Consider the following 23,448-nt stretch of genomic DNA (forward strand, 5'->3'; position numbering starts at 1 on the left):
TTTTCACAAATATAAGACCTTGAATTTTGCAGAATTAAAACATAGTTGCCACTATATTTATTCATACCTGAAGGATATCCAAGTAATCTTGAAGGGATGCTGCTTGGCACTGGTGATTAACTGCTCTCTTGATCTTGATATCATCTGAAAATTTTGACACTGTGTCCTAATCAATTTTTTCACTGTTATAAAACAACTGTGGTCCCAGCACTGATCCCTCGTGTAGCTTACTTCTAACACTAGTAGTAGTAGTAGTGGCATGTGATGCAAGAAAGCAAATGTATGAGTTTATGCAGCATCAGCCAAAAAAAAAAAAAAAAAAATCACACCATTCCCTCCAAATGCCTGTCCAGTTCCTCCTTAAATTTATTCAACCTATCAACTTCCACAACGACAGATAGAAGTTTGTTCCAGCAATTAACCACCCGCTGGCTAAAGGCAAATTTCCACACATCTATTCTACATCTGTCTTTTCTTAATTTGAATTTATGTCCCCTTAGGTTCGTAATCTGAACAAGTGGAAGGATCCCATCAGAATTCAGCATGCTCAACCCATTCAAGGCCTTATATACCTCAATCAGATCACCGCGCAGGTGCCTAGTCTCCACCCACTGCAATTTTCAGAACTTAAGCCTCTCTTGGTAAGAGGATTCCTTCATTCCCCTCACCAATCTTGTTGCCCTTCTCTGTACACGCTCAAGTAAATCTACATCCTTCCTAAAATGAGGCCTCCAGACCTGTACACAGTACTCAAGGCGTGGCCTGACCATTGCCTTATACAGAGGGATAATCACCTCCTTTTCCCTGCTAGCAAAATTCCTATATATCATTGACAAAACCCCATGACCTGCCCTGGCAGCCTGTCTGCATTGCTCAGAAAACTTCATATCTGACTGCACAATTACTCCCAGGTCTTTTTCATTTTCTACCACCTTAAGTGTAGTACCACGCAGTTGGTACGTTTCTCTGGGGTTACTTCTTCCCATATGCAGTACTTTGCATTTGTCAAGGTTAAACTTCAGTTGCCATTTCTTAGCCCATCTGCCCAAATTATCCAGATCCTGTTGCAGTAGCACACTGCCATTACTGTCATTAACAACCCTGCCAACCTTTGTATCATCTGCAAACTTCGACATTAAGCCTGATATACCTTCATCAATATCATTGATAAATATACAAAACAACAGTGGACCTAACACCGAACCCTGTGGGACTTCACTAATAACATTAGTCCAAGAAGAGCAGCACCCATTGATTACCACCCTCTGTCTTCTCGCACTTAACCATCCTTTTATCCATTGTAGCAACTTACCCTTAATACCATTCTGCTCCAATTTGTACAATAGTCTTCTATGCGCAACAGTGTCAAAAGCTTTCCTGAAATCCAAATATATGATATCAAAATTATTTTTTGCATCCAGTTCCTTTGTAACCACATCATAATAACCTATCAAATTTGTCAGACAAGACTTTCCTTAGTCTAGTCTGAAGAGTAACTATTAATGGTAATCATTTGCCTCCTTTCCTGCTGCCATCCTGAAATCCATCTAATGACCTTCCTGTGATATCAACATGTTACAACTAATACAGCAACTTGTCATGTGGGTTAGAGTCAAATACTTTGGTAAAGTACAAATAAACAATGTTAAAATTATGTACAAATCCAGCTCATGTTTAATTTTTTCAAAATTACTGACCATATAACCATATTAGTTAAACAAGATTTTTTTCTTTACAAAAAAGTGCTGAGATGGCAGCTTTAGTAACTGATTTTTAAAAGAAAATTAATTCACTTATTAATGATAATTCCATATATATAAAAACATTTTAACATATCACTATAGTTTGTTTTACATGGGCTAAATTTTATTTTTATTTGATAGTGTGATCAAATTTCTCTCTCTCTCTCTCTCTCTCTCTCTCTCTCTCTCTCTCTCTCTCTCTCTCTCTCTCTCTCTCTCTCTCTCTCAGGTAACTCAGACATTTTTGGCTGGTGCAGCATAAGTCTCAGGCTTCCTTGCACCATAATTGAAAGGTGTTTACAAAAAGGACTTACAGTTGTAGTTGAATAACAAGTAGTTATTCAACTACAAAATTCAATCCTTTGTAGCTATTCAACTAGAAAATGGTTGAATTGCTTATAGTTGAATAACTACAAGCAGTTTTCTTGGGGAAGAAATTATGTTAGTTGTTGTTTAATTCATTAAAATTACATATAATATTAAAATGTTAATGTTTAATTATTTTGTTTTTAGAGGCAACTTCTCCACCTAGCTTTATTAAGGGACTGAAAGATGTTGAAGGTGTTGAAAATCAGGATGTCTCATTTAATGTGAAGATTGGTGGAAATCCAAAGCCAAAAGTGAAATGGTTTGTATAATTTTTATTTAAGTAACTTACATGTAATTACACTTCACTGTAATTTTCTTTTTCTTCTTAGTTTACAAACCTACCACTGGAAATCGATGGATTTGTGTCAGCCAGGGTTTATAAAGGAGGAACTACTGAAAACCAGATATTTATGATTAATAACTGTGCTTGATATGATGTGTTTATACTTTGATAATGGAAATTTATGGAAATTACCTTTCTATTCCTCTCACACTTTTTTTTTGGCTGAAAAGGTTTAAGACACATTGCTGGCTTGACCTATGTCCTTAATAAACTGAATTCAAAAATTATGGGTTTGAGTTAGTCTGGAATAGGGAGAGCTGAGACATTTTTGGGCTTTCTTCTCACTATGGCTAAACTTGTTGGTCAAGATAAATTGACAAAAAATTGTCAAATCAAAAGAAAACAATTCTTAAATTTAGTTGGTTTTTCATCCAAATAGATTAAAAACTCCTTTTTGCACATATGCGTCTATATGCAGTTAACATGTTAAACTATCTAATAAATGTAACGGTCTTATAGCTGAGACTTAAGCTTAACCATGTATTGTCTTGTTATTGTGGCGTCTCCGTAGCCAGGTGGGAAGGAGCAGCAGTGCGTAGCACACACTTCTTGATTAGACCGGGGTTCGAGCCCGTCACCACCAAATACGGAGGATGCGGAAAGGTCAGGGAATGACCACCGCATATCCCGGAGCAATATGGCCTTAGTTGCTAATGCTCCTAAAAACCAAAATAACAATAACAGTTATTGCACTGCTTTTAAGTACATGGCAATGAATTATTTTCAAAGTCCACCTGTGCATAAAATGTGTTGATTTTTACAATGTTAAAATGATGAATAACACTGTGTACCACACATTTTCAATACAGCTATGGCAGGATTTGTTTGTTAAAAAACAGAATGAAAGGTTTAAACAACACAGCAAAAGACATGTCATGTCACATCCTCTACTTCATTTTCCACATTTTAAGTTGGATTATCTGTTTTGTAAGCTGAAAATCTGAAGTTTTGTAGTGGAAATCCTAAGAAAAACAATTATTAAAACAAGTGTCATTTTTAATCATCATCATCTGTTCTGTTTATTAATGAACTTAAACAAGTTAGCTAATGTTTGAAGTGCATTACATTTTGGGTACATTAGGAAATAGTAATAATTTGTGATTTATAAAAAAATAAGTCAACTTATTGACATGAAAATTTGTTATAAAGATTCCTGAAATATTCTAAATAAGCATTGAAATTTTGAAATGGATCAGAGCTCCTGTTCTAAATTTACAATAATATTTCTGCAGGGAGAAACCGGAGGAGGGAATGCTATGAAATAGGAATTGAACTTGCAACCATCCCTGGGCTAACAGAAGCAATATATGTTGAAATTTTGGTAGCAATCCACATTTTCTTGTCATTTAATACAAAAATATACTTTCATTTATGCTGATTTTTGTAGGGGGGGGGAGAAACAAGGACTGTGAAATCTTAACTGAACCTGAAATTTTCCCAAAGACCAACAAAACAAACATAGATTGAAAATTTAGCCTTAATCTGGCTTTTTGTTCTAGAGTAACAATGCAAAATATACTTTCATTTATATAAGCAGATTTCTGTGATAAAAGGGGAGCAGGTAAGGCAATGATTGATCTTAAAAGCTTTCCAGGGACCAATGAAACATATGCCAAAAATGCGATATCAATTGAACTTTTTGTTATTAAGTAATATCTAAATATCTGATAACATACTTCCATTACAAATTAGGTAATGTTAGCATTAGCATTAGCATTAGTAGAGGCATATGATGCAAGAAAGCAAGCTTATAAAGCATCAGCCAAAAAAAAATCAAAAACCTTCCTGTTTCACTCATCTATTCACTTCAGCCTTGAATTTATTTAAGCTGTCAACTTCTACAATGACAGATGGAAGTTGGTTCCAGCAATCAACCACCCACTGGCTAACAGCAATTCCCCACATCTATTCTACAACTTGGTTCCCTTGAAATGTTGTTACATTTCAGGTACATTTTATTTTTTTTTTAAATTAATTGAATTTTTTTTCTTTTCCTGTAATTAACTGAAGATGATAAAAAAATATAGTTATCTTCTTATCAATTAATTATTAAAATTATAACTTTATAGAACCCCTAATAAAACTCTGTAGTCTTATGTTCTCGAAACTTAGCTGTTCAGTTTAATTACAACTGTATAATATTTAGTGCTCTTCTTCCATGTACTTTTAAGTCCCTTTTCTATCTCTGCATTAAATCTCTTTGCAAACAACACCATATTCATGATTCTTACATAACAATGTGTGAAGTGTGTATAGACTGTCTAAAGCTCACAGTACTGCATCAAACTTAATTTATTCTATGAATTTCTTTTTTCCATACAATTTGTATGGAAAAAAAGAATTACTAATTGCTGGATGTTTATTTTTCTGATTTTAGTGAAATTTAGGATGGCTCGACAAAGCTTTCTATATGAACCAAATATAAAATTTCATGAAAATCAGTCCACTAGAAATTGAGTTGTTACATGTAGATGGATGGACAGACATAGTGAAGACAACAGGTGTTTATGAATATATGTTAATGTGCCTAAAAAGTACATTTAAGCAGTCAGGAGGCAAATAGAGAGCACATCAAAGTGGAAAGTAAATATTTAGAAGAGTTGAAACAGGTAACTTAAAAAACAACTGAAAAAATAATAATAATAAATATTTGCAATTGGTGATATTTACATAACATGTGAGCTAGCTGTAGTTGAGGTTCATTTCAAAATTGTGACAAACATGGAGTCAAAATACATTAAACAAAGATTAAGACATAAAAAAGAATATATAAAACAACATATTAAATAATTAGTTTACATTTGGAAAGATCTAAAAGTACAGTTTTAGACATCTAAAGAAGTTTGAGATATTCATTAAGTTGAATAGTTCTGTGTCTGTGTTTAGCTAATAAAGACTGATCATAATTTTTTTTTATCGATTGCTTCATGTTAATGTTTAGAAAGACTGGAAGTCCATGTTAGTATGGATTTGATTGAAATGTAATTTAAATAATTAATGATTTGTATTCTGGAATGTGTTGAATCTACAATTTATTAGTTTTCAAATGGAAATTTTTTCAGAATTAATAATAAAAGGTTGTGTTTCTAGGAAGTTAGTAAGCCATTTGTGGAAAACATTTTACACACTGTGTGCCAGAAATAAGCTGAAACAAATACACAATTTTTGTGTACCATTAAAAAATAATAATAATTTTCTTTAAGAAATTGGAGTTCATTATTAGTTGATGGAATCCTGCTTTATGAAGCTGGTTTATTAGAACTTATGAATAACTTCTTTCTTTCATTAGGACTGTAGATGGAGCAGAACTAACTATTGATGGAAAACATATTAAAACAAAGGAAGAAGCAGATGGCTCTTTAACTTTAATTATTCAGAAGGTGACTAAAGAGAATGAAGGCAAATATGAATGTGAAATCACTAATGAATATGGTAAAGAGGTAACAAGTGGAAAATTAAAAGTTAAAGGTAACTAGTTTTAGAGTTCACTCTATATTTTTCTCTTGTGATTTTTTTCTTTTTCTGGTAACTCAATTATGCATTTATGTACTTATTAAGAATTCTTTGTTGTGAAAACTACTTTAACTTTTAAATAAATAAAGTTGAAAATGTAGGTAGCATGAATCATTAATAATTACATTAGATGTACCTGTTCTAATAACCATTCATTCCAAATTTTAAAATGTTAATATTTAAGAGATAGTGAAAAGGACACCATCATGAATTACTAGCTGCTTTTTAAAGATTATATTTGACTTCAGTTGTAACTCTTTCTTTTTTTTCCCATTAGCTATAGGAGAAAAAAATTATGTTGAAATGACTTCACAAGGTGGTAGAATTTTACTTTAGAAATGACTCTTCCATTTATAGACTCAGAGAGCTTGTCATCAACATTTTGCCTTGTGAACAGTACCAATTATTTGATAGCTTGTTGCTCAATTTTGTGATAAGTATAGTTGAGGATGCAAGATAAAGTAGATGGCCATGATTAATCAGATCTCCACAGCTATTGAGCAAGTATGGGAAAACATTAATGAAAATACTGAAACATTGACTCAGAGTTGTTCTGCTTAATTAGGTATCTGAATATCAACTTTGAAAATTTTTACGAATGTTTTAAGACCTCTCTTAAAAAATCTAGTTAGTGCAAAAATTGAAGCCAGTGGCTCAAGAAAACTGACTATAATTCGTGTAGACTTTCTTATATATTGCAGCTGAAGATAACACTTCCATATTGAAATTTATAATGAGTGACAAGGTATATTTTCACTTGCAAGGATTTGTTAATAAGCACAATTTGTGGTTTCGGGGAACTGAGAATGCCAGAGTAATCATTAAATGACAAATGCATCCAAGTTATGCTACTATTCAATGCAGCATTTCTGCTCAATTATCTGTCCTTACTTCTTTGAGGACAATGATCATGTAGAAACTCTTAATGGAGAAAGATATAGAGCATAATCTAATTGTTTGGAATTCCTATTCTGTGGTATTTGTGCAGATCAATTTGTAGCCGTCATAGGCTTTAGTACTTTTTATTGCTCTGTAACTTTTCCTTATCATTTTTTCTACTCTATTAAACTGGTTAGTTCATTATTCATCCATCTCAGAATCCTCCTTGTATTGTATTTTCTTAATGGCATATACACTTTCAAAGATTCTGTGAACCTTAAAATTATACTATAATTCTAATGTATTCATACTCTGTGAGCTATCTCCCCAATTGATAGAGGCCATGTAGTATTAGTATTAGTTTTAGTAATGGCCGCATGGTGAAAGAAAGCCTATGACTTATGCTGCACCAGCCAAAAAAAAAAAAAAAACTGAATAAAATAATGAAAAAAAAAAAAAAAAAAAAACTAATAATTAATAAAAGAAAAGAAAATTAAACCTATCATCCTATGCATTTCCCTCACCCAAAGGTACCAGATGACCTTTGAATTTCCCCAAACTGTCAGCCTCTACCACCCATGTAGACAACTTATTCCAGTAATTTATAACTCGCTGGCTGAAATAAAACTTCCTGCAGTCTAATCTAAACATCTCCCCCTGTAACTTGAATTTATGTACCCTAGTTCTACCATCATTTATAATCTTGAAAATTTTGTCCTCATTCATTTTACTGATGCCTCTCAGAGCCTTAAACACCTCAATCAAATCTCCTCTAAGGTGTCTAGTTTCCAAACTCTGCAACCCACATATTCAAAGTCTTTCTTCATAAGGATGCCCTTTTGCTGATCTCACCAGGCGAGTTACCCGTCTTTGCACCCTTTCAAGAAACTCAATGTCTTTCTTTAGGTGCAGTCTCATACTTGAACACAGTATTGCACGTGTGGTCTAACAAAAGCCTTATATAATGGGATTATCACATCCCTATCTCTACTTGCAAAAGTTCGATATATCATCAATAGGACACTATGGGCCTTCCTTGCAACCTGTTTACAATGCTCAGAGAATTTCATGTCTGACTGTATCATAACACCCAAGTCCCTTTCCTCCAGTACTGGGTTTAGTTGAACTCCACCAAGTGAATAAGTTATTTTGGGATTACTGTTTCCCAGGTGTAATACCTTACACTTTGTTGGATTAAAGCATAGCTGCTATTTTTCTGACCATTCCTGAAGTCTATCTAGGTCTCTCTGAAGAAGCTGAGCTTGACAGTGATCATTAACTACTCTACCAATTTTAACATCATCTGCAAATTTAGACATCATGCCCTCTATCCCTTCATCAATGTCGTTTATGAAAATTAAAAACAACAGTGGTCCTAATATTGATCCTTGGAGAACCCCACTTCTTACATCAACCCAATCTGAGGAATAGCCATTTATCACAACCCTCTGCCTCCTGCCCTGAAGCCATCCTGCTATCCATCTAAGTATTTTCCCAGGGATTCGAACCTGTTCCAGCTTATAAAGCAACCACTCATGTGAGACTGAGTCAAAAGCTTTGCTGAAATCTAAATAAACAATGTCAAAATTATTCCCTAAATCCAGCTCGTGAGTGACCCTTTCAAAATAGCGAACAAGATTTGTTCAACATGATTTTCCCTTTACAAAACCATGCTGAGTATCCTTGAGAATTTCAATTCGATCCAAATGATCCTGAATTCCACCCTTGATCATTGCCTCCATGATTTTCCCTACCACTGAAGTCAGGTTGATAATTTCCCACTTCACTCTTAGAACCACCCTTATGTATGGGAGATACATTGGCACTTTTCCAATCCAACGGAATCTTCCTAGAGTCTAGTGATGCTTGCATAATTAGCCTCAATGGTTCAATGCACTCACTTGCTGCCTTCCTTAAGATTATAGGGTATATTCCATCAACTCCAGGAGCCTTACTGGCCTGTAGGCTCAAAAGTTTTTTCATTAAATAATCTTCCAAAATTTCAATATCATTAATTACATATTTTTCAACTTCGCTCCCACAATTTCCCATTGCCACAAAAGGTTTTTCATCTGTAAATATCGATGCAAAATAACTGTTGAGTTCATCTGCAATGGCAGTTGGTGTATTTAATACTATCCCCTTTCCCTTATGTAAAGGTATGATCTGGTTTGTCCTGCTCTTCTTAGCATTTATATATGTGAAGAATTCCTTATTCCCCCTCTTTGCTCTGTTTGCTAGCGATTTCTCATAAACTGGCTTTGCCTGTAGAACCTTTTCTGTGGCTCTATTACAGATCATCTTGTAGCTGTTATAGGCTTCAGTACTTTTTATTGCTCTGTAACTTTTCCATGCCACCTTTTTCTGCTCAAGTAATGAGGCAACTTCACTATTCATCCAACTTGGAACCCTCCTCATGGAGTATTTTTTTAATGGTAAATACGTATTCAAGGCATCTGTGATTAATGTTTTAAAAGCATACCACAGTTCAATTGTATTTGTTCTCTGTGTGATATCTACCCAGTTAATAGAGGCCATGTAGCACCTTAAGGCATCGTAATTTCCTTTTCTGAAATTATAACCCATTCCTTTGCCTTTTACTACTGCTACCTCTCTCTCTTCATCATCCACCGTAGAACTCTGTGATCACTTCCTGCTACTGGTTCCTCTACTGTCAGCCCTGTTATGTCATCTGATTCATGGGTGATGATGAGGTCTCGGATATTCTTTTCTCTAGTACTTTCCCTGACATGTTGATACAAATAACAGTCATCCAGTTGATTTAAAAATTTTGTTCTCCATGTTGAGTTTCCTTCCCATTTACTCCAATCAATTAGAGGCAAATTGAAATCACCCATAATAAGACATTGACACTTACTTTCCCATTCCATTTGCATGTAGAGGCTTTCGTCATAATCTTCACAATCACCTGGTCTGTAGATTACTCCCACTCGCATTATACCTTTGTTTCCAACTATCTCACACCATACAGATTCTATACTAGCACATGAAACGTCTGAATCTGGGAAATCTATCATCGCACTCAGGCTGCTTCTGATAAGAAGCATTACCCCACCACCCCTTCTGTCTACCCTATCCTTCCTAAATACATTATACAAGCCATACTGAAACTCATCATCCCCTATTTCTGGGTGGCACCACGTTTCCGTAAGCCCTATTATGTCAGTGTTACTTGTTTCAACCAGCAGTTAGAATTCGCTCATTTTATTGATGACACTTCTAACATTACTATATAAACAATTAAGACTTACTGTCCTTGTAAATTTAACAAACTTAACACAACCCTTGAAGGTTTTTAGGCTCTCTTCCCTGGCATTAGCTACCCACTCACTTGAAACGTTTCTGCCCCCAGAACATCTAGATAATATATCCAGTTGGGGTAACATAAGAACTCTTGAGGTATGTGCAAGAGTTATTTAGCACCTTAAGTTGATATAATCTTCTTTTCTAAAAGTGAAACCCATTCCTTTGCCTTTAACATCTATACTCTCCTCATTATCTAATGTAGAATTACTCCTAATGGTTCCTGTACTTATGACATCCAGGGATATCATCTTGTTCATGAGTGATGATCAGGTCAAGAATATTTTTTCCTCCAGTACTTCTCTAAAATGCTGATAAAAATAATAATTATCTAATTGAGTTAAATTTGTTCCCCGTGATAAGTTTCCCTCCCACTTGCTCCAGTCAATTAGGGGCAAATTGAAACCATCTATAAGACATTCACAACTGCATACCCATTCCATTTGTACAGTATGTAGAGGCTTTCATCATAATCATAACAATTTTCTGATCTGTAGATTACTCCTACCCTCATTATACCTTTGCTTGAAGCTAACTCATACCACACAGATTCTGTACTACCATATATGACTTCTGAACCTGGAACAACTTTTGTTGTGCTCAGGCTGCTTTTGATAAGACCTCACTACCCTTCCTATCTTCCCTATCCTTCCTAAATACATTGTAAATACCATAACCCTAGTGAAACTCATCATCCCAAATTTCTGGGTGGCATGCTTCCATTAGCTGCCCACTAATCATCCCCAGAAATTGGGGGTGATTAGCCTGTTATGTCAGCATTAGTTGTCTTAAGCAGGAGTTCACATTCATTTTATTGACAACACTCCTAACATTACAGCATGCACAGTTATGGCCAAGTGTTCTTGTACAGTTTACTAGCCTGGTACACCCCTTGAAGTTATTTAAATTTGTTTCCCCTACCATGAGTGTCCTGCTCATTTGAAATATCACTTACCTCTGAACATCTTGCCAATACCAGCTGTTGTGGTAACAAACAAGAATTCTTTTTATTTGATAGTGAATTCACCCTGAATTCATTTTAGTTTGTTTTTATATGATAGTGTGAGGTGATAAAATTTAAAAGGTGTTAAAAAAAAGCCTTGTAAATAAATAAATAACTTCAAACAGTATGCTGGGTGAGGAATTATTTTAATTCATTAAAATAACAATTATTATTTGATTAAATTCTTATAATTTAAATTTTAATTTTGTATAATTGTTTAAAATAATTTATTACCTTTATGTTTAATCATTTTGTTTTTAGAGGCAACTTCTCCACCTAGCTTTATTAAGGGACTGAAAGATGTTGAAGGTGTTGAAAATCAGGATGTCTCATTTAATGTGAAGATTGGTGGAAATCCAAAGCCTAAAGTGAAATGGTTTGTGTATTTTTCATATAAGTAACTTACACATACTCACTTCATTGTAATTTTCTTTTTCTTCTCAGGTGCAAACCCAGCACTTGAAACTGGCAGATTTGCTCAATCAGTATTTATGAAGGATCAACTACTTAAAACCTGATATTTATGGCTTTCAGTGTTAATAGCTGTTGCTTGGTATGGTGTGTTTATACTTAATAGAACTTTTAAAATTATGAAAAGTAGGGGGGGGGACTTTCTCATCATCTCAAATTTTTTTTTTTTTTTTTTGGCTGACAGGATTTAAATCACCTGATAAATGTAAAGGTCTTATGCCCACAGCTAATGCTTGAGCTTTGCCATGCATTAGTTTTAAACAAATGGCTGTGAATTATTTTCACTACCACTTGGTATGTTGTGTTTATAAATACTCTGATAATAGAAACTTTTAATATTATGAAAAGTAGGGGACTTTCTCATTGTCTCAAACTATTTTTTTTTTTTGTGGCACCTACTACATTTTCGGATTCAAGCCAAACCAATTGGTAACGAAAATGTCAGACGGAAATGACATCACTTCCTAAATGACACTAATGCAGTGAAAACATCTTTGGCAGCACCTACTACATTTTTGGACTGAAGCAAAACTATCTGGTAACAAAAATGTCAGACAGAAATGATGTTACTTCCTAAATTACACTAATACAGTCACTAGTGTTGATTCGGTAGAGTAAGTAGCTGGCTCACGTCTGCCACTTACTCTGCCGAATCAACATTAGTGACTGCATTAGCGCCATTTAGGAAATGTTGTAATTTGTGTCATTTCTGTTTCACATTTTTGTCAAAGATGTTTTCACATAAAACATCTTTTATGCATACAGGATACACACATACTTTTTCTTTTTTTTTGGTTGGCAGGATTTAAACTACCCAGTAAATGTAAATGTTTTGCCCACAGCTGATACTTGAGCTTCACCATGAATTGTTTTATTAGGCATTAGTTTTAAACAAATGGCAGTGAATTATTTTCAGAGTTTGCCTATGATTAAATTTTGAAGCATTACTTATTCAGAGTATAACCAAATAAGCAACTCATTGTGAAGGCATTCACAATATGAGATGTAATGAAACAATGGCAGCAGTGATTGCTTAAATAAATTTCAGGAAGAACTGGACAAACTTTTGGAGCAAATGGATGGATGAAATGAGGTTTTTTTTTTTTTTGGCTGACATTGCATAAGCTTGCTTTTTTGCATCATATGCCTCTACTAATGCTACTATAATAACTTTGGTTAATTTACTGCATAGACATGATGTATTTGCACTAACTTATATGTCTGTAAATTTTTTCCACAGTCTGAAGGCTGCTCCTGAGGCTTTTGCCCTGAATCTTTATTAAGTATTAGATCACTAAATACTATTTGACTTCTCTCATATTGTGGACTTAAATTCATAACTGGGTCAACAGCTGTTATATCCACCCACTAATAAAGAGCCAAATAGTCCTGAAACAGTTGTCTAGGCGGTGATATCCACTGAGAATAAGTAACAAGAGTCTTCTCTATTGGAGAAGCATTACTTATTCGAAGTATAACCATTTGGTAACTTGTTGTGAAGGAATTCACAATATGAGATGTAAAAAAAACAATGCCACTATAATAATTTTGGTTAATTTATTGCATATAGACATGATGCATTTGCACCAACTTATATCGCTATGCATAGAATGTGTTGGCTTAAAATGAAGAAAAAGAAACCTTTATGTGAAAGTTATGAATGATACAGTGTATCCCATATTGTAAATACAGATATGGGGGATTCAACTGAAGGAAAAAGTAAAAGTTTAAAACAAAATGCAGCAAAAGAAATGCAGTATCAATATAAGTTTGATTATCTGTTATACAGGGTGAAAATCTGCAATTCACTGGTGGAAATCCTAAGCATAACAAATATTGAAAGAAGTGCCATTTGTAATCATCATATTTATCATCAGTTCTGTTTATTAATGAACATAAAAAAATTACATTTAAACAGCCAGTGGCTTCTTCAGGAAGAGAGTTATTCTCTGTTTCTTCTTGAAGAAACAGAGAGTAACCATCTAGATGAATAAAATAGACAGCTTAAAGAACAGCTAAAAAATGCAATAAAAAATAAACATTTGCAGGCAGGTGATATATACAGATAAGTGATATTTACACAATATATGAACTGGTTTTAGCAGAAATTAATTTCAAAATTAGTAGAAAACACAAAATATTAGAAAATAGTTAAACAAAGTTATACATAAAAAAAAGAGTATAATGTGAAAACATATTACATCATTATATTACATTATAACATACACTGTGCTGCCACTTTATTAGGTACACCTACCTAGTAATGTGTTGAGCCTTCAAAACAGCCTGAATTCGTCTAGGCATGGTTTGAACAAGGTGCTGAAAATGTTGTGCAGGAATGGAGTGCCATGCAGACATCAATGTGTCATGCAGTTCCTTGAGATTCGACGGAGGTGTAGGCCTACAGCGAACAGCCGTTTCCAGCTCATCCCAAAGATGTTCAATAGGATTGAGATCCGTGGACTGAGCAGGCCACTGCAGCAAAGAAAAGTCATTGTAATGTTTCTGGAACCATTCCATGGTGATTCGGGCTTTGTGCACTAGCACATTATCCTGCTGGAAGTAACCATCTGAATGAGGATAAACTGTCAACATGAACGGATGCACTTGATCAGCAATAATGTTTAGGTACGATATGGCATTCAGACGTGAATCTATGGGTATCAATGGACCCAACGTGTGCCAAGAAAACATTCTACACACCATAACACAGTAGTCATCATATTGTTTTCGCCAAATTCTGAGCCTTCCATCAATGTGATGCACCAGGAACTTCAACTAGTCAGACCATGCAACTGTTTTCCAATCTTCGATAGTCCAGTGATGGTGTTGCTGTGCCCACAGGAGGCGTGCTCTCCTGTTCTTCATCAATAACAAAGGTACGTGATGTGGCCGTCGGCTGTTGTAGCCCATTCGCAACAAAGTGCGATATTTTGTTCTGTGCACCAAGGTTATATTCTGATGTGATGTGCGACATTGTGGCCCGTCTGTTTGCTTACACATTTATAGCCATCTTCCTCTGACCTCTCTCATTAACAAGCAATTTTCTTCCACAGGAGTGCCGTTGAGAGAATGTTTTCTGTTCGTTGCACCATTCTCGATACACCCTTGAAACTGTGGTGGTGCGTGAAAAGTTCAGGAGAACTGCCATTTCAGAGATGCTTTGTTCAGCACGTCTTGCACCAGTATGTGCAAGACGTGCTGGACAAAGGATGTTAGATGACTCATACAATACCATGTTTGAAGTCCGTTAGATGACTCATTTTCCCCATTCTTGCTAAGCTGGTACACTTAACTGATACTAGAAAGGTTGTTCTGCTGCATTTATATCCAGTGGTCATGTGACTTGCAACGTTGTGGGACAAACCATTTGTGTGCACAGCAGGGATGTACCTAATAAAGTGGTAGCACAGTGTATAACATCATTATGCTACCACTAAAGTGCAATATTGAATATCTAAAGAAGCTTGAACACTTCATTAACTATTATGTGATATTCTGTGTTTGTAGATACAGCTCTATGTTTGATTTTATCTGAATGACAGCATCAAGATATAAGCTAGTCTGTAATCAAGTCACAAAGGAGATTAGGCAAGCGAAGGCAGATTATAAGAAATCTTTGGCAAAGAATGCTAAGGAAAACAACAAGGATTTCTTTACTTATATAAACTCTAAAAGAAAGGGGATGAATCAGATTGGTCCACTTGATATCAATGGTTCGACTGTTCATGATCCTACTCAGATAGCAAACAAACTGAATGAGTATTTTGCATCTACATTCACACATGAGGAGTTATTAAGGAAGGAAAATGCCAGAAGGTTATCAAATTGTAGCAGGGTGCTTAATGATTTTATGATAACTGAGAGCAAAGTGGAGGAGAAATTGTTGAAGTTAAACATAAGAAAGGCACCTGGGGTGGATGGGAGCTATGCAATATATTAAAGGAGGCAGCAAAGGAACTAAGCAAACCCTTAGCCATAATTATGAAAGCATCCTTGGACTCAGGGGAGATCCTCATGGACTGGAGATGTGCCAATGTAACCCCAATTCACAAAGGGGGATCGAAGGGTGACACAAGTAATTACAGACCAGTTAGTTTAACTTCTGTTCTGGGTAAAATGCCTGGTGGGCAGAAGCAGCAGTGCATAGCACATGCTTCTTGATTAGACCAGGGATCGAGCCCATGACCACCAAATATGGAGGATGCGGAAAAGTCAGGGAATGACCACTGCATATCCCTGGAGCAATATGGCCTTAGTTGCTAATGCTCCTAAAAACCAAATATAACTACTGGGTAAAATAATGGATTCACTGGTTAAAGATGCATTGAAGGATCATCTAGATAAGACTGCAGCAATAATTCAGACAGCGTGGGTTTGTTAAGGGAAAGTCTTGTCTGACAAATTTGATTGGATAATATGATGTGGTAACAAAGGAACTGGATGCAAAAAATAATTCTGATATCATATACTTGGATTTCAGGAAAGCTTTTGACACTGTTGCACATGGAAGACTACTGTACAAATTGGATCAGAATGGTATTAAGGGTAAGTTGCTACAATGGTTATATAAAAGGGTGGTTGAGTGGGAGAAGAGAGAGAGAGAGGGGGTGGTAATCAATGGGTGTTGCTCTTCGTGGACTAATGTTATTAGTGGAGTTCCACAAGGTTCGGTGTTGGGCCCACTGTTGTTTTGCATATTTATCAATGATATTGATGAAGGTATATCAAGCTTAGTGTTGAAGTTTGCAGATGATACAAGGTTGGCAGGGTTGTTAATGACAGTGTGCTACTGCAACAACAGGATCTAGAAAATTTGGGAAGATGGGCTGAGAAGTGGCAACTGAAGTTTATCATTGACAAATGTAAAGTACTGCATATGGGTAGAAGTAACCCCAGAGGAATGTACCAACTGTGTGATACTACACTTAGGGTGGTAAAAAATGAAAAAGACTTGGGAGTAATTGTGCAGTCACATATGAAGTTTTCTGAGCAATGCAGACAGGCTGCAAGAGCAGGTCAAGGGGTTTTGTGAATGATATACAGGAATTTTGCTAGCAGCGAAAAGGAGGTGATTATCCCTTTGTATAAAGCAATGATCAGGCCATGCATTGAGTACTGCGTACAAGTCTGGAGGCCTCATTTTAAGAAGGACGTAGATTTGCTTGAGCGTGTACAGAGAAGGGCAACAAGATTGGTGGGGGGAATGAAGGGATCCTCTTACCAAGAGAGGCTTAAGTTCTGCAAATTGCAGTGGCTTGAGACTAGGCACCTACGAGGTGATCTGATTGAGGTGTATAAGGCCTTGAATGGGTTGAACATGCTGAATTTTGATTGGATTCTTCCACTTGCTCAGATTACAAACCTATGGGGGCATAAATTTAAATTGAGGAAAGACAGTTGTAGAATAGATGTGTGGAAATTTGCCTTTAGCCAGTGGGTGGTTAATTGCTGGAACAGACTTCCATCTGTCGTTTTGGAAGTTGATAGCTTAAATAAATTCAAGGAGGAACTGGACAAACATTTAGAGGGAATGGTTGTGTGAATTTTTTTTTTTTTTTCTGATGCTACATAAGCTCATACATTTGCTTTCTTGCATCACATGCCTCTATTATTATTACTATTACTATCAGAGGTGGAGTTGGGATAATACTTACTGAGGCTTGTGAAATTGAGTTATCAGCGTGGTTTTATTATTGCAGCCTAGCCCAAGTATATTCCAAGTTATCATGGATAGGAAGTCTAGAGGGTCCACAGACTCCAGGTCAGACAACCTTACTCAGCCCTCTTTTTTTATAACATCTAAGACCTAATCCTGGAAATGCCTGGGGGCAGCTGATCCCTTCTCCCACCTCTGAACAACACATTATTCTCTTGCACATCCATTGTTTCATGTTAATGTATAGAAAGAGTATTAGTAGCAGACTAAATTATTCAGTGTTTGATTAGAATGCAATTGAAGTAATTAATAATTTGTGTCCTGAAATATATCATATCATAAATATGCTAATTTTTAAATTTGATTTTAATCTTAGATCTGTTAATTTTTGATTAATTAAATTTTAAATTTAACAAACTTAAAATTTAATTTTTAAATTTGTTAAATTATTAAATTAGTTTCAAATTTCAAACTGTTATTGATAGTGTGTTTATGTTTATACATAATGTATTCTTCCCTCACCAATTTTCATAATTTTACCGTACCTCATGATTTTAACCTTACATTCTACTTTATGAAGCTAGTTTATTAGAACTTATGAATAACTTCTTTCTTTAGGACTGTAGATGGAGCAGAACTAACTATTGATGGAAAACGCATTAAAACAAAAGAAGAAGCAGATGGCTCTTTAACCGTAATTATTCAGAAAGTAACTAAAGATGATGAAGGCAAATATGAATGTGAAATCACTAATGAATATGGTAAAGAGGTAACAAGTGGAAAATTAAAAGTTAAAGGTAACTAGTTTTTGAGTTAACTGTATATTTGTTTTATGTAATTGCTTGCATTTTTTTTTATAAATAAACTATGCAATTATTATTATTAATATTATTGGCCATATGGTGCAAGAAAGCGTGAGGCTTTTGCTGCACCAGCCAACATTGATTAATACCAATGCAAAAGCATGAAATTCTGCAAATCATTAATGAATTAATAATTTATTTATTATTAATTGATTTCTTAATTATTAATAAATTAGTGATTTATTTATCAAAAATTATTGTTAATTCATGTTTTTCATTAAGAACTTGAGGCATTTGTCATTAACAGAACATTTTGATTTCATTAAAAAAGTATGAATTAGTGATAAAATTAATTCATTCATCAGTGAAAATATATTTTAAAGGGTATTGTATATGGTATAGTGCAATAGAAGTGGTTTAAAAGAAAATAGAGGACCACATTAGCATTAGCATTAGTAGAGGCATACAATGCAAGAAAGCAAGCTTATGCAGCATCAGCCAAAAAAAATGCTCCCATTTCACTCCTCCATTCATTTCAAATGCCTGTCCAGCTCAGCCATGCTAAAGGCAAATTTCTGCACATTTATTCTACAACTATCTTTCCTTAATTTGAAACTGTGCCCCCTTAGGTTCTTAGTCTGAGCAAGAGGAAGAATCCCATCAGCATTCAGTTTGCTCAACCCATTCAAGGCCTTATACACCTCAATCAAATCACCTCGCAGGTGCCTACTGTACAGGCACTGCAATTTGCAGAACTTAAGCCTTTCTTGGTAAGAGCACCCATTTGTTCCCCTCACCAATCTTGTTGCCCTTCTTTGTACTCGTTCTAGCAACTCTACATCATTCCTAAAATGAGGCCTCCAGACCTGTACGCAGTACTCTAGGTGTGGCCTGACCATTGCCTTGTATAATGGGATAATCACCTACCTGTCTCTGCTAGCAAAATTCCTATATATATAGTTGGAAAGACTCCATGACCTGCCCTGGCAGCCCATCTGCACTGCTCAGCGAACTTCATATTTGACTGCATAATTATCATCAGATCTTTTTCACCTTCCACTTTCCTGTATGTATTACCACACAGTTGGTACGTTTCTCTTCGGTTATCACTATCCATATGCAGTACTTTGCATTTGTCAATGTTAAACTTCAGTTGTCACTTCTCAGCCCATTTTCCCAACTTATCTAGACCCAGTTGGAGTAGCATGCTGTCTTTACTGTCATTAACAACCCTGCCAACCTTTGTATCATCTGCAAACTTGGACATTAAATCTGATATACCTTCATCATTGATAAATATACAAAACAACAATGGGCCCAACAATGGGGGAACTCCAATAACAGCATTTGTCCATGAAGAGCAGTATCCATTGATTACCACTCTCTGTTGTCTGCCACTCAACCATCCCTTTATCCATTGTAGCAACTTACCCTTAATGCCATACCTCTCCAATTTGTACAACAGTCTTCCATGTGCAACAGTATCAAAAGATTTCCTGAAATCCAAGTATATGATATCAAAATTATTTTTGGCATTCAGTTCATTTGTGACCACATAATAGTACCCAATCAAATTGGTTAGACAAAGAACTCCCTTTAACACATTCGCTGCTGATCATGCAACAGCGCGTGATGTCGCAGCAGTATTGAAGAGCCGATTACGCGCGGGCACGGGATGTGGCATCATTACCCAGTAGCCAATCACGCGCGGGCGCGGGATTTGTTAGACGTTAGTATGAAGTTCTCAACTTCAGTTGGCATTGTGTTTCTGCTGTGTATAGTTGTTTCAGTGTCAAGTAAAGGGTGTAAACTATATGTAGTTGTATGTGGTGTTGAACATTTTGTTACATGACGTGTTGAAAAACCTTGTAATATGAGTTGTGCAGATGATAGTTTAGCAGGCCCGTCATGCCCAAAAAGAAGAAAAGTGCAATATAAAAAATCCCTTACAGATGAAGAAATTGCAAAAATGTTGGAAGAGTTATCTGACATATATCCCAGTGATGTCAGTTATGATGATGACAAAGATTTTATCCCTCCAAAGGACGCTTCGGATTCGGAAAGTGTAGATGAAGAAGATATATTGTGGAAGAGGCTACACTTCCACAGCAGGATTCCGGTGAGTTGGAAAACGTCATGTGGGAAAATGACGTAACATCGATGAAACAGTTTCGTTTTACAAAATCCGAGTCTTGGCTGCAACCCGTGTCAGGTGGTAATCCTATAGATTACTTTTGTCATTTATTGACCGATAATATCTTGGATGAAATAATTTTAGAATGTTTCAAAATTCCATGAATTTTGAAACATTCTAAAAATTAGAATTTTGTACATAAATGCTTTAAAATATTAATATGTTGTTAATTTTGCAGTATTGCCGAACAGTAGAGTTAAATTATAGTCAAAAGTCAAATCAGAATTCTAAAGAAAATGTGAAGAAATCTTAAATAAAATCTGTCATTACTTTATTGATACAACAAAATCCTCTACATCTATTTATATATTACTTGATTTTATCAAATATTCTGGATCTGAATTCAACAGAAATTCTTCAATTTCAGCTTTTGTAAGCCTAAATAAGACAACTGAGGTCAACAGGTGAGATCATCTCTGATTTCCAAAGCTGGGTTTCTTTCTCTTACTCAGATTGCTCACCCCTGGGGGTCATAAATTCAAATTGAGGAAAGACAAATAGATGTGTGGAAATTTGCTTTTAGCCAGTGGATGATTGATAGTTGGAACAAACTTCCATCTGTTGTAGTGGAGGTCAATGACTTAAATAAGTTCAAGGCAGAACTAGACAAACATTTGGAGTGAATGGATGGGTAAAATGGGAAGGCTATATAAGCTTTCTTTCTAGCATCATATGTCTCTACTAATGCTAATGCTATTTTCATGCTGTCCTCTATTATAAACTATGTCTTCATTAGTTAGGAAGACAGATAAGCAGAACACATAACATAATTTAAAGACAATTCATATATAAAGGCATATAGTGTTTGAAGCAACCTTAAAATGTAGAACTGCTTACATACTGCTGAAAAGGTGAATCTGCAGGTTTAATCCATATTAGCATTAGCAAAGGCACGTGATGCAAGAAAGCAAGCTTATATAGCATCAGCCAAAAAAAAAAAAAACCCTTATTTCACCCATCCACTAGCTCCAAATGTTTAAGTTCTGCCTTGAATCTCTTTAAGCTATCAACTTCTACAACAACAGATGGAAGTTTGTTCCAGCAATCAACCAACCGATGGCTAAAGGCAAACTTCTGCACATCTAACCTACAAATGACTTTCCTCAATTTGAATTTATGCCCCCTCAGGCAATTATTCTGAGCAAGAGGAAGAATCCCATCAGCATTGAGCATGCTCAAACCATTCAAGGCTTTATACACCTCAATCAGATCACCTTGCAGGGGCCTAGTCTCCAGACACTGTAATTTGCAAAACCTAAGCCTTTCTTCATAAGAGCAACCCTTTGTTCCATTCACTAATCTTGTTGCCCTTTTCTGTACTCGTTCCAACAGCTCTACATCCTTCTTAAAATGAAGCCTCCAGACTTGTATGCGGTACTCAATGTATGGCCTGACCTGACCATGGCCTTATACAAGGGGATAATCACCTCCTTATCCCTGCTAGAAAAATTCCTGTATATCATTGACAAGACACCATGAGCTACTCTTGCAGACCATCTGCACTGCTCAGAAAACTTCATATCTGCCTACACAATTACTCCCAGGTCCTTTTCATTCTCTACCACTGTCAGTGTGGTACCACAGAGTTGATACGTTACTCTGGGATTACTGCTTCCCATATGTAGTACTTTACATTTGTCAATGTTAAACTTCATTTGCCATCTCTCAGCCCATCTTCTCAACTTCTCTAGATCCTATTCCAGCAGCATAGCATCAGTAGTGTCCTTAACAACCCTTCCAACCTTCATATCGTCTGCAAACTTGGACATTAAGCCTGATATACCATCATCAATATCATTTATAAATACAGAAAACAACACTGAACCCTGAGGGACTCCATTAAAAACATTAGTCCATGAAGAGCAGTGTCCACTGATTACCACTCTCTGTCTTCTCCCACTCAACCATCCCCTTATCCATAGCAGCAATTTGCTTCCAATGCCACACTGCTCCAATTTGTGCAGCAGTCTTCCATGTGCAACAGTATCAAAGGCTTTTCTAAGATCCAAATATATGATATCAAAGTTATTCTTTGCATCAAGTTCCTTTGTGACTACATCATAGTATCCAATCAAATTAGTTAGATAAGACTTCCTCTTAATAAATCCATGCTGTGTCGAGCTATAACTGAAGTCTTATCTAGATGATCCTGCAATGCTTCTTTAACCAGTGCCTCCATTAATTTCCCTAGAACAGAAGTTAAACTAACAGGTCTGTAATTAACTTGTCTCCCTTTGATCCTCCTTTGTGGATTGGGGTAACATTTGCACATCTCCAGTCCATAGGTACCTCCTCAGAATCCAGGGAAGCTCTCGTAATTATGGCTAAGGGTTTGCTTAATCCTTTTCCACCTCCTTCAATATAACTGTATAGACTCCATCCATGCCAGGTAGGTGCCTTTCTTGTGTTTATCTTCAACAATTTCTCCTCCACTTTACTCTCAGTTATTACAAGATTATTAGCTTACTGCCAGAGTTGAATACACCTCTGGCATTCCCCTTGCTGAATAAATCCTTATGTGTGAATGTGATTCAAAATATTCATTTAGTTTGTTAGCTACCTGAGCAGGATCATCAACAGTTGAACCATCAGTATCAAGTGGACCAATCTGATTCATCCCCTTCCTTATAGAGTTTACATAAGTAAAGAACCCTTTGCTGTTTTTCTTTGCATCCTTTGCCAAATATTTCTCGTAATCTTCCTTCGCCTGCTTAACCTGCTTTGTAACTTGGTTACAGATCAGCTTATATCTATCATAGGCCCCTGTGTCACATGTTAATTTATATGTATTGTTGCATTTTTCTTCTCTGTCACATGTCTAATTAGTTCATCTGACATCCATTTAATCCTAAATCTTCAAAAATATTTCTTTGTTGGTATGAAAAGCCAAAGATTAATTCTTTGAATGCTTACCATTTTGAATTTGCTATTGGTAACATCATCAGTTTGTGCCACTGAATAGAATTTAAATACTGTCTCAGACCACCGTAGTCACCTTTACGAAAGCAAAAACCCTTCCCTTTACCCTTGATGGTTGTTACCTCTTTGAGTAAATCCAACTTCAGCACACTGTGATCACTGCTACCTAGTGGTTCCTTTATCTGCAGATTCTTGATGCATGAAGAATCACTACTGATAATCAGATCAA

At 35.7% G+C, this 23,448-nt stretch overlaps 1 protein-coding gene across 1 annotated transcript in view; it reads left to right on the forward strand.

Annotated features, from left to right (window-relative positions):
* Nucleotides 1-23,448, forward strand: part of LOC150075838 (protein Obscurin-like) — a 598,361-nt gene that overhangs the window by 252,531 nt on the left and 322,382 nt on the right. Inside the window, exons 30-33 of the mRNA XM_090387723.1 lie at nucleotides 2,256-2,370; nucleotides 5,744-5,922; nucleotides 11,435-11,549; nucleotides 17,922-18,100. Of these exons, the coding sequence (XP_090243849.1) occupies nucleotides 2,256-2,370; nucleotides 5,744-5,922; nucleotides 11,435-11,549; nucleotides 17,922-18,100 (588 nt within the window). The remainder of the gene's footprint in view (nucleotides 1-2,255; nucleotides 2,371-5,743; nucleotides 5,923-11,434; nucleotides 11,550-17,921; nucleotides 18,101-23,448) is intronic.

The sequence above is a fragment of the Mastigoproctus giganteus genome, chromosome 13 (assembly GCF_048544385.1).
Source record: "Mastigoproctus giganteus isolate SK-2022 chromosome 13, ASM4854438v1, whole genome shotgun sequence".
In the NCBI taxonomy this organism is placed as follows: domain Eukaryota; kingdom Metazoa; phylum Arthropoda; class Arachnida; order Uropygi; family Thelyphonidae; genus Mastigoproctus; species Mastigoproctus giganteus.